Source organism: Saccopteryx leptura, chromosome 7, assembly GCF_036850995.1.
Source record: "Saccopteryx leptura isolate mSacLep1 chromosome 7, mSacLep1_pri_phased_curated, whole genome shotgun sequence".
Classification (NCBI taxonomy): Eukaryota; Metazoa; Chordata; class Mammalia; order Chiroptera; family Emballonuridae; genus Saccopteryx; species Saccopteryx leptura.
The window spans coordinates 54,712,319-54,724,788 of NC_089509.1; the positions used below are offsets into that span (position 1 = coordinate 54,712,319).

At 40.6% G+C, this 12,470-nt stretch overlaps 1 protein-coding gene across 2 annotated transcripts in view; it reads left to right on the top strand.

Moving 5' to 3' along the window:
- Nucleotides 1-12,470, top strand: part of CERS6 (ceramide synthase 6) — a 347,509-nt gene that overhangs the window by 283,961 nt on the left and 51,078 nt on the right. For both annotated transcript variants that reach the window (XM_066346008.1, XM_066346009.1), the window contains exon 8: nt 2,207-2,313. In XM_066346008.1, coding sequence (XP_066202105.1) covers nt 2,207-2,313 — 107 coding nt within the window. The remainder of the gene's footprint in view (nt 1-2,206; nt 2,314-12,470) is intronic.

Genomic DNA, 12,470 nt, shown 5'->3' on the forward strand with positions numbered 1-12,470 from the left:
GATGGTGCTGGGGACAATAGATTACAACTGCTTGGAAACTGTAGAATATGTCTTTGTAGGTGAAATTGGGGAAAGTGAGACTTTAGTATATAATTTCTTGTATAAAAATCTTCATTATGTTAGCAAAATTTGATGTAGTATTCACTCTTAATTACACAGTAATATTATATAATTAAAGTTTTTTTTTTTTCTTTATACTGAGAAATTTATCTAACTGGTCAAAAATAAACTTAACCAGAGTACAAATTCCATGTCCAAGTGGGTCTTAGAATCTATATTCTGATTTTTATTCCTGTTGGGTCTGCCCCTTTGAAGCATTTACTGTCACTGCGGATATAGAATAAAGGTGCCTTCAAATAATAATGTTATTGCAACATAAGCAGAAATTTCCCACACCATAAAACTGAATCTACTATAAAGGCAGTTAGCTGAGGTTTGAAGTATATATAGCACTTTATTAAAAACTTGCTCTCTATAAGTTTATGAAACAGAAAAATAGTCCTACTGGGCTAGGGTATGTCAGATGATAATTTGGCACTGTGATTTTTAAGTACTTCAAGCTAGGCTCTATTCCACATATTTTTAAAAGGAGAATTGTAATTATTATAAGAGCAATCCCCGGAAAATCAGTTACCATTTGGTTAAATCCTAAGTATGCTTGAAAGGAGAAATTTATCAGTACTCTACAGTTTTGAAGTCAATTCGGTACAATCTGCCAACTTTAGTGTCTGAAAATGGCTGACATGATGCTTGGCAGAGCCACAATTCAGAAAATGTTGGTTGAATCGTCATGTAGCATTTTAATCCAGAAAAGAAAAATAATCCAGAAATCCCAGGCACGTGGCTTAAAAGCCAGTGTTCTTCTCAGCTGGGTCTTCTTTGGTATTATAAAACATTGCTTGAGAATTTTTTAATAATGAGATATGTTGACTGTCAACTCTTTGAATTGGGACTTATGGCCTAGACATTTCCAAAAAAAATAATAATAACATAAAATGATGTTTAATGCTTTTTTATTGAATACTGGTGAGTGACTGTAAAAGAACAACTGCATGGCTGCTGAGCCAGAAGCGGGCTGAACGTGCTTTTTCTCGCTATAATTTGTGGTCTCATACCCAAAGTATTCATGAAATTAAAAGTTTACACTCAGTTAATTGATTTTCTCTTAAGAATATAGTTCTCTCATAGCTTTGTATATTACTTAAAACTATTAAACAGTAGCTTCTATGGACACTGTCAACAGGCTTTTCAAGTTTGACTCAACTAATTTAACTTTCCAACAAGCAGAAAATAACATGATAAATTCAGAAGACAGCTTCAATTCATAACACTGTGGTGGAGTGGGGGATGGGTTAGCTTGTGAATTCTTGGTAAGAATGTAAAAAGAGGTGATCGAGCAAAACTATGTTTTCAGTGTCATCTGTTTTTACTTAGAATTATTCATAAATAGTAGATGGTAGAGAAAGGGATGTGATTTCTTCCCTAGAATAATTTCTAATATAAAAAGTAATCACTTAAATAATTACCATAAATATTACAGTACTTCTTATAGACACTTTCAACATTAGGGACTTTCATCTAGAGATGACCCTTTAATGTAATGTTGAAAATTACACCTAAATGGAGTCATTGAAATAACATGATTTTGACACATTCTTCATTTCTAAATTTATGAGACTGAGCCAAGAAACAGTCTCCCCAGAATATTCCTTATTTCTGTTTAAAGAAAACTATAATTCTAAGTGGAAAGGAAACAAAATACAGAAAGGCTTCATATATCTTTGTAAACTTTGTAGTTTTAGTGTTTGGGATTCATTAAAGGTTTAAAGAATTATATAACACTTTGTGTTTTGACCTGTTATGCCAGATTCCTGTTCTGGTGTGTTCGGCTTGCTAATATCACTTATAATGCAAGAATTTTCTTATTTTTCTGTTTTCGTGAAATCAACCATATAATTGAATTTTTCAGGTTGCTGAATATTTTATTAAATCTATGATAGTAGCTCTACTTAGGGCTAATGCTGCATTGCACTCGACTTATGAGTAATTTATAAATACAGATGCATGATGCATATGACATTTCAAAGTAGCAGGCAGTTTTATGCGTCTGGTAAGTTATAACTTCTAGGAGACTCATGCATATTGAACAAAGCTTTTTATTTATCAATTTTACTAAATTAATTTGTTATGTTCCTTCCTTTCATAGGCTGCCAAAATGGCAAATTATGCCAAGTTTCAGAAAGTTTGTGATCTCCTGTTTGTTATGTTTGCCATGGTTTTTATCACCACACGACTGGGTATATTTCCTCTCTGGTGAGTATGCCAATCTTCTTTCTGATAGTCACCCCTTCCATGTAGGCTTTATGAATCATTTTCCTATTGAATTTTACTCCAAATACTTAGTAAGAGGTTTAAAGACAGTGAGGGAGTACTATTATAGTAACGATGGATGGAGTCAGATGGTTGCCAGACTTACAGGGCGATCCCTCTGTAGGGTATATTAATGTCTGATCACTGTGTTGTACACCTGGAACTAATACAATATCGTATGTCAGCTGTAACTGAAAAAAACATGTGAAAAATAAATAATATTATTTCGGAGGAAGAAAGTCAGGGAGGGACTCGAGAAACTGCTTGATCAAGAATTTCTTCTTCCAGAAGAAGGCTGAGCTCCTCACTAGCATTTCCTGCAGGATAGTCAGAAGGATGTGGCTGCGTAGCTTCTGAAGCCACAGAAAGCTGTCTGCCATTTTTGGGTCCAGTCTAGAATATAATTCAAAAATCTTAACCATGAAAGTTGGAATTAATAAAGGAAATATGGTGTGGCAACCAGTTATCTCTCAGGGATCCTCCTGCACCTGGGGTTCAGGAAGGGTTGTCCCTGGACTGGTGACAGGAGCCTCACCAGGGGACGGCCTAGAAATGCGACTCCTGGGCCCCGCCCCCGGACGGAGGGAGTCACAGACTGGCGACGGGCCTGGCGGTCTGGGTTTTCACAGCCTTTCTGCTGGTTCTGCTCCACGTTGAAGTTTGAGAACCACTGTCCTGTATAATCCTCCTCATACTTTTATATGGTTGAATTAATTTTGAATACAATGTGCCTGCAATTATTTCGAGATTGAGGATCTTTCAAGATTATTAGCAGAACTAGTGGTAGGAATTTAAGTGGAAGGAATTCGGGCAAAAACCAGGAATTATTTCTCAAAAGAGTATTAGGAAGTTTCCCTCCTCTGTATTTCTGAGAACCTGAGTTTTAAAGAAATTAGCTTCACTCACAGGTACTTTGATTTATTTATTTTCCTTTAAGGGTGCAATTAAACTTGAGATGTATCTCTTCTCTTTCCCAGTAGTTAATGTGTAAAAACTCTTTGGGTTTAGATAGTAATGAGTTACCTAGAACATAAACCCCCGAATATAGAAATTATGTAAGGCTACCAATAAGATACTTCATGGGTGTATCCTGTCATGATGGCATAAACTAGATCCGTAGAAAGATCCTTGTAACCAAGGACAAAACGAGCTTATATTGCAAACACTATAGGGTTTCTGCCACCATGTTCCTTACTGTCACCAAGTTTGTCAAGAGGCAACTTGAGGACAGAGAAATATTTTATTGTTTGTAATACAAGAAATAATGTGTATACCTGCTGCCATTGTAGTTGTGCATCTAAGGAATAAAATTCTTTTCAGATATGTCTGGTAAATATGTTAGTGCCTGAATGACCTTTTTTTCTTGACCCTGTTTCAGTTACTAGAGAGTAATGGGTGTTGTTAGTACTATATTTAAAATTATAACATGATTGACCACCACAAACAGCGTTTTAAATATTTTCATTAACACTGTGAAATGATCAAAAGCCCCTTTTAGATTAGGGGAGACTCTGTGGATTACTGGCTCCACATGCTTTTCCCTCTCCCTCCTCTCAGATTGGGGAACTTTCTGTCAGTTTCCCAGATCAGAAGTGTTACTTTAGAGGTCAAGAGAGAAATCGTTTCTTATATGAAACAGAAACCTGGGTCCTTACAACTTCTAGGCTAGATATTCTTCCTTTGGTTTGGATCCATGAAAAACATGTATGTGTGTATCATTTTTTCCTCTGGGGTGGGGGAGGGCCTATAGCTTTATCAGACCCTCAAAGAGCTCTGTGACCCCCTACCTTACTTAAAAACACACCTTTTGGAAAACAGACTAAGTATACCCTACCATTTCTAATTGGAAACTCATAAGGATGGGAAGATTTCTAGTATGTATCACCCTGAAGCTTTCCCTTCCCCTTCCTTGGAAAGCATCTTTAATCCCTTCAGGTATTCATTCCTGCTTGTTGTTCTCCTTGTTTGTTTCTCTTGTCATGATGTTCCCAGTGTGGCCTGGCTGGCACAAAATATAAGAGAACTTAAAACAAGCTTTATGCCAGAGGTCCCAAACTTTTTACACAGGGGACCAGTCACTGTCCCTCAGACCGTTGGAGGGCCGGACTATAAAAAAAAAACTATGAACAAATCCCTATGCACACTGCACATATCTTATTTTAAAGTAAAAAAACAAAACGGGAACAAATACAATATTTAAAATAAAGAACAAGTAAATTTAAATCAACAAACTGACCAGTATTTCAATGGGAACTATGGGCCTACTTTTGGCTAATGAGACGGTCAATGTTGAGTTCCATATTTGTCACTGCTAGCCGTAACAAGTGGTATGATGCGCTTCCGGAGCCGTGACGTGTGTGTCCCACGTCACCGGATGTAGTACTGTACGTGAGCAACGCCGCGCTTATGGCGCCGCCACATACAGTACTCCAGGAGCACAGGATGCATCCACTGACCACCAATGAAAGAGGTGCCCCTTCCGGAAGTGCGGCGGGGTGGTGGTGGTGGATAAATGGCCTCAGGGGGCCGTAGTTTGGGGACCCCTGCTTTATGCGAACTCCATTTCTTCTAACGCAGCTTGCTGTTGCACTAGCTGTCAGTGGCTTTCACTTCATCCTGGTGATGACCTGATAAATAGATGAGGTGCCACCAGACTAGATCTTCCTCATCTTAAATTAATTTCATTTATATATTTTTATTCCTAATTTATTTATAAACTGAATTATACAAACTAGATTTACTCCTGTTAGATTTCATCGTGCTATTTTCAAATACTCCATTCATATAACCCCTAGTACTAGGGTCTTCTGAACTCCATCCAATCTGAACTTATCCCTTCCACCTTTACGTGTGCCTTTCACACTTCCCGGGCGCACTGCAGGGCAAGCGGCCCCAGAGGAGCTCCTGATGCACTGCTGAAGGATCCCCTTAGGCTGACCTCAGTTTCTCAACCACCAGTCTTTCTGATTTTTCTACTTGTGAATGTCTTAAAACTGCTGTCGTCATGCCTGCTATTTCTCCGCATTGTTAAGGTGTAATAAAAGAGGTATAAAGATCAAAGGTCTTAGGAAAGTGAGGATTTTCTCTGTGTGTAAGACATCCTCTGCACACGTAGAGGCTGGGTGAAGGCAGAACGTGAGGCCCATCTGGCATGACTTGATTTTAGGAGAATTTGCTTGACTCCTGGCTCTTAATTTCTGAGTACCCACCCCCACTTGCTTGCCTCTCGAGCTATAGTACTGAGCTTGTCAGTTTAAAACTTCTAGTCTTAGCCTTGTCCACATTGGTTTGTTAACCTTCCAATATACTACCGTTTTTAATGGACTCGGTGAGTTTATTGGGCACTTGCTGGGTAACCAGTGCTGGGCTGGGTGCCGGCATTCAGTTAGAGAGTGGGCCCTGGAGCACTTGCAGTTGAATCCCTCCAGGTCCCTGGAGTATTCTAGTTTATCATTTAGAGGGCCTAGCATTCATAAGTTTTTTGTGACCATTTACTGGAGATAAATAATATAAATGGATTGTCAATAGTAAGTAGTATGGCCTGACCAGGCAGTGGCGCAGTGGATAGAGCATTGACCTGCAATGTTGATGACCCAGATTCGAAACCCTGAGGTCACCAGCTTGAGCGTGGGCTCACCAGCTTGAACCCAAAGGTCACTAACTTGAAGCCCAAGGTCACTGGCTTGAGCAAGGGATCACTGGCTCAGCTGGAGCTCCCTGGCCGACCAAGACATGTATGGGAAAGCAACCAATGAACAACTAAGGTGCCGCAACTATGAGATGATGCTTTTCATCTCTCTCCCTTCCAATCTGTCTGTCCCTTTCTATCCACCCACCTCCCCATATAGTAAACAGTTTGGTTAAGGGATACTAAGGAGTTCTATCAGCAAATAAAGCATTATAGGCAGAGTACGTGTGTGTGAAATCGTCACTAGCTACTAGATGGAAAGTGTTGTAGATAGATTGGGCTTCAGGTCTAACAGGTATTTCCTAGACTTATTGTGCCTTCCAATATTTGTGCTTTTGCTGAAAGAAAAAAAAAATAGTATTCCCTGTGCCCTTTACTTCTTTTAGTTTTCAATCCATTCACTTTTGGAATCACCAACAGTATCTTCCATATTCCCCTAACTATATTTGTGTTCCCACATGAGCCGTCAGAAGTTGTGTAACTCGTGGGTTTAATAACACTCTGTTCATTCTCTGTTCAGTCTTTGGTCCATTTGTGTCTTGCCTCACAAAAACAGCATACACGTGAGTAGCCTTTTAGAACTGTACACTGCCCAGACTTCTCTTTTGGTTATAGTACACCTTCAAGAACAGCACTGTCCAATAGAAATATAATTCAGGCTTCAACGTAATTTTAAATTTTCTAAAAGCTACATTAAAAAAATAAATAAATAAAAATGTGACATCTATTTAAATGTTTTTTTTGTTGTTGTTTTTCTTTTTTTTTTTTTTTTTTGTATTTTTCTGAAGCTGGAAACGGGGAGAGACAGTCAGACAGACTCCCGCATGCGCCCGACCGGGATCCACCCGGCACGCCCACCAGGGGCGACGCTCTGCCCACCAGGGCGCGATGCTCTGCCCCTCCGGGGCGTCGCTCTGCCGCGACCAGAGCCACTCTAGCGCCTGGGGCAGAGGCCAAGGAGCCATCCCCAGCGCCCGGGCCATCTTTGCTCCAATGGAGCCTTGGCTGCGGGAGGGGAAGAGAGAGACAGAGAGGAAGGAGAGGGTGGGGGGTGGAGAAGCAAATGGGCGCTTCTCCTATGTGCCCTGGCCGGGAAACGAACCCGGGTCCCCCGCACGCCAGGCCGACGCTCTACCGCTGAGCCAACCGGCCAGGGCCTTAAATGTTTTATTTAACTAAGAATAATATTATTTTAACATGTAATTCATATTAAAAATTAAGACAACTTGGCCTGATCGGTGGTGGTGCAATGGATGAAGTGATGAACTGGGATGCTGAGGTTCCAGGTTCGAACCCCTGAGGTCGCCAGCTTGAGCACGGGCTTATCTGCCTTGAATGCAGGCTCACCAGCTAGAGCATGGGATCATAGACATGATCCCATGGTAACTGGCTTGAGCCCAAGGTCGCTGGCTTGAGCCAAGGGGTCACTGGCTCGGCTGGAGACCCCTGGTCAAGGTATATATGAGAAAGCAATCAATGAACAACTAAGGTGCTGCAGTGAAGAATTGATGCTTCTCATCTCTCTTTCTTCCTGTCTACCTCTCTCTTTTTGTCAAAAAAAAATTGAGATAACTTATATTCTTTTATTGCATACTAAATCTTCAAAATTGGGTATGTGTTTCACATTACTGCAGCTATTCAAAGGCCTATGTATTTTAGCCTTTACATTGTATGTGGACAGCCAATGATTTGATCCTTTTGACGGCAAGCCTATCCATTATTGTAAACTGTTACTGTTTTCATTGATCTGCATTTGTCTTTTATCAGCTGTGTCTGTGTATAAGTCCTAAAGTTCCTAACAATTTCCCATATTTTATGAAGTTGAATTTCAAAACACACAGAATAGATTGCGCTCAATCTCATTATAGCGTCTGCCACAGTGCCTTACTCACAATGGCTACTCAATACTATATGTTCAGTGAACTAGGCACTTTCTATTCTAAATGGTCTCACATCTGTTTTCTTAGTTGAGCTCCTGAAATCATGGTGAAGTGAATAGGTACAGTTTCTTATTAAAAAGAGAAAAGTGATTCACTTAGTCAATGATTTACTGAGTCTCTCTGGACTCTGGTCTCCTGACATCGGTTCAATTTAACAAGTACTAAGTTCTTCCTACAATATAGTATTATCTGCTTTATGAGGCAGGTCATAAAGCTGTTGATGAAATGTATTTTTTAGTAGTTGTTACATAGAAAAGAGTGATTTTTAAATGATTGTCCTTATCATTCTGCCCCAGCCTAGATACTGTATTGTAGGCATTGTCATCTCTCGGCCATACATTAAAATCTCGGCCATACATTAAAATCTGGTAACAGAAAATGCAAATCCACAAAGATCTTGAAAGAGAAGTGTTATGGTGTAGCCAGTGGGAAGACTGCTTGCTTTGAGTCATGATTCTCCCCCTTCACTGTGAGTCTAAAGACCAGGTGTGTGACTTCTCTGCATCTGTGTCCTCATCAGAAAAATAAGAATAATAGCAGTTGTTCCATCTACCTTACCAAGAAATGTTAAGGATCAAATGAAATACTGTTTGTAGCGATGATTTATAACTATAAAGTACTTTATAAATATTAATCATTTCAAAAATAAATTGTTAAAGGTATAATTCCCATTGTGGCCAGGTGGTCAGAAACTTTTATAACATTTTATTACCTCCAATTAGTCTAGATTAATGTACCATACCGTAGATATTTTGAAGTAAAATTTTAAATTTTCTCTTGAGTTTACGAGACTCAAAAAGTCTTGTTTTAGTCACTTCTGTTCTCAGCATGCACAGGGTTGCCCTATTCCCTCAAATCCTAAGTGACCAAATCTGTCCTTAGCCACCACAAATAACCAGGACTTTTCATAGATCTCACAGCGTTTTATATAACGGAAGTATATGTCAGACCAGTTCTTGCCTATAAGCCACAGGTCCACAAGCCGTTACTCAGCCAGTAACGGGCATACTACAGTTGCCAGAACCTCTTCTTACGACCAAATGATGACTTTCCACGTCCCCATTTATGTCCCACCAGGTGTCAGCCCCTGGGCTACAGGAAAATTAGTCACATATGTACCATGAATGTCTGCTGCTGTTCAGACAGAAGCACGGGACTTCTCCAAATGTGTCTGTTAATCTCTATCCTGCAACGTTGGGGAATTATTTGTTGATTTTTACTCTCTGAAGGTCTCTGCAATTAAAAACAAAAACCATTATAAATCAGATTTGAAATTCATCTAGATGCATATGGGAATATCATCTTCTCTGATTATTTTTCAAAATATTTACTACAGTAGCAGCTTATATGCTTTTCTGAATACCTGATAAGATTAATCTCAGAGTTCACAAATATGGAGATGCTGGGGGGGGGGGGTTTGGGGGGGTGTTGTTTTTTGTTTTGTTTTGTTTTTAGAATCCCTTGATAGATTTTCTCTGAAGTTTTTCTTGGTGCTGGTTTGTGTTAAATATATATGAAAAGGTGAAATATAAAACCTGAAATCTTTGGCTCTTAAGTAGTTTGGCATGTTTTTAATGTATTAGTATCAGTAAATACATTTTTTCTTTCTTTTTTTTTTTTTTTTATTAAGTGAGAGGTGGAGAGACAGACTCCTGCATGTGCCCCGACCAGGATCCACCTGGCAAGCCCCCTACCAGGCGATGCTCGGCCCATCTGGGGCTGCTGCTCCATTGCTCTGCACTTGAGCTATTTCAGCACCTCAGGCAAGGCCATGGAGCCATCCTCAGTGCTTGAGGACAAATTGCTTGAACCATTGGAGCCATGGCTCAAGAGGGAAAAGAGAGAGAGAGAGAGAAGGAAGGGAGAAAGAGAGGGGTGGAGAAGCAGATGGTCACTTCTCCTGTGTGCCCTGACTGGGAATCAAACCCGGAATTTCCACACGCCAGGCCAATGCTCTACCACTGAGTCAACTGGCCAGGAAAGTAAATACCTTTTTAAGGTGGGGTGAAATTAAGTGAAAATAATTATTGAGTTGTATTATCTCTTCATGTCATGTGAGCATAATGATTTTTAATATAATTTCAAGGTAGACCAAGAGTCAGCAAACTCTGGCCTGTAGGACAAATCAGCTTATCACCTGCTTTTATAAATCAAGTTTAATTGGAATACCGTCTTGCCCATCTGTTATATGTTGTGTTCAGCTGCCTTCTGCTCTAGTGGTTTGAGTAGTTGGGAAAGAATATATGGCCTGCTAATCCTAAAATATTTACTAGCTTGGTCTTTGTAGTAGTTTTTCAACTCCTGTTCTAGGTCATTAAAAATTAGTTTGATGAGTAGGCAATGAAGTGATGTATTAAATGTATTCGGCTTTTTTTTTTTTCTGTGACAGAGACAGAGAGAGGGACAGACTGGAAGGGAGAGAGATGAGAAGTATCAATTCTTTTGTTGCGGCACCTTAGTTTCTCAGTGATTGCTTTCTCATATGTGCCTTGACTGGGGGGCTATAGCAGGCCGAGGAACCCCTTGCTCAAGCCAGTGACCTTGAATCCAAGCTGGTGAGCCTTGCTCAAACCAGATGAGCCCACGCTCAAACTGGTGACCTCGGGGTTTCGAACCTGGGTCCTCAGCATCCCAGTCCGAGTCTCTATCCACCGCGCCACCGCCTGGTCAGGCAATGTATTTGGCTTTTGGATGTTCTCTTGAAGTGTTGTCTACCTTAGGCAAAAAGCACACAGCTGTTCTTAATATTGTATGTGGGGATGTGGAGTGGCAGACTGTGCTCTCAAATGAGCTTTGTCTTCTAGTGACTTGAGTCAACAAAATAATGCGGTATCCTAGTAACACTCTCTACACAGGATTAATGTATTAAGTGATCTTTCCCTTCGTGCCATCACTGCAAAGAATCTTTTGTTGGGGAAAGAGAAAAACATTTTAAAATTGTTTTCTTAAAATATTATAAAATGTGTTTATATACCATCTATGGAAAAATTCAATAGGGACATTTCATTTGTTTTGAAAATATCTGGGTATTATAATAAAGTCTAATACCAGAGATCTGCAAATTTATTTGATCAAGAGTCTTATTTGAAAATGTTGCTTTACAGAAAATACTGTAACAGGCGAAGAATGCACATCCGCTCTTTTCCATTTGCTCGTGCTTTATAAAGCACTATTGTGTCCCAGGCTCATCCTCGCTCCAGCATTCACCCTCACCTCCATGACTGTGGTCCCTGGGTTTCTCCTGTCAGCTTGCCTTTCTGTTCAGATGAAGCCTCTTTTCAACAGTCCTGAGCTCAGCCTGGGCCTCGCTTCTGCCTTCCTATTGCCTCCTTCTCAGTCGGGACCAGTACCTGAGCTGTCCCAGAAGCCCTCCCTGCAGAATCCCAATGTGCAGGGCTCTATGGCATTATAGGTGGGGGCCACCTTGGCTGTGTTCTTTCATTCTCAGAACTTCATCCATGCCACTGACTGTCCCCTCTGCAATGGCAGTGTCCCAAGGAGATGGAACCATCGTATCACGAGCATTCCTGGAGTCACCCTATTCCTTCTGGGGATATAGTTTATTATGTATTATTATTTAACCTTTTATGTCTTTAGGAAAAGGGAGAAAACACTTGGCAAATTACCCATAGGCAAGGAGCCACTTATTTTTTATAGATGTCTTCAGTGCACTTCACTGTGAACCTGCTGCATGTCAGGCAGCGTGGGTGTTAGGGACGCACACTCTGATTAGGTCATGAACCCAGGAACATCCAATACTGTGTCAAAAAACACTTGTTAAGTGAATGAATGATATTTTAGAATTTCCTATGCACGATGGCTCAGTCTTAACTGAGATTTTGCCCATGTGTGTCTTTCCTTATGGTACAGAATGGGCCAGTCAAAGGAAATAGAGATGACAGTGACTCAGTAGCTTTCAAAAACAGGAGCATTGCAGCCACTGAATCATTTTGCTTAGAAAGAATTTTAAAAACAGAATTGTGCGATTGTGCCCCGGCTGTTTTGCTCAGTGGTAAAGCATTGGCCTGGTATGTACATGTTCTGGGTTGGATTCCCAGTCAGGACACACAGGAGAAGCACCTGCTTCTCTACCCCTTCCCCTCTCACCTCTCTCTCTCTCTCTCCCTCCCTCCCTCCCTCTTTTGCATCCATGGCTCGATTGGAGCGAGTTGGCTCCAGGTGCTGAGGATGGCTCCATGGCCTCCACCTCAGGTGCTAAGAAGAGCTCAGTTGCTGAGCAACGGAGAAAAACCCCAGGTGGGCAGAGCATCGCACCCTAGTGGGCTTGCTGGGTGGATCCTGTTCAGGGCACATGCGGGAGTCTCTCTGTCTCCCCTCCCCCTCACTGAATAAAAAAAAAATGTGCAATTGTTTTATAAATATTATCTTTGTCCTCAGCAGATAAAACAGAAGTGCTCAATTTAAAATGCTAAATGTCAAAGAATTGGAAATACAGGAGGTAAATATATATA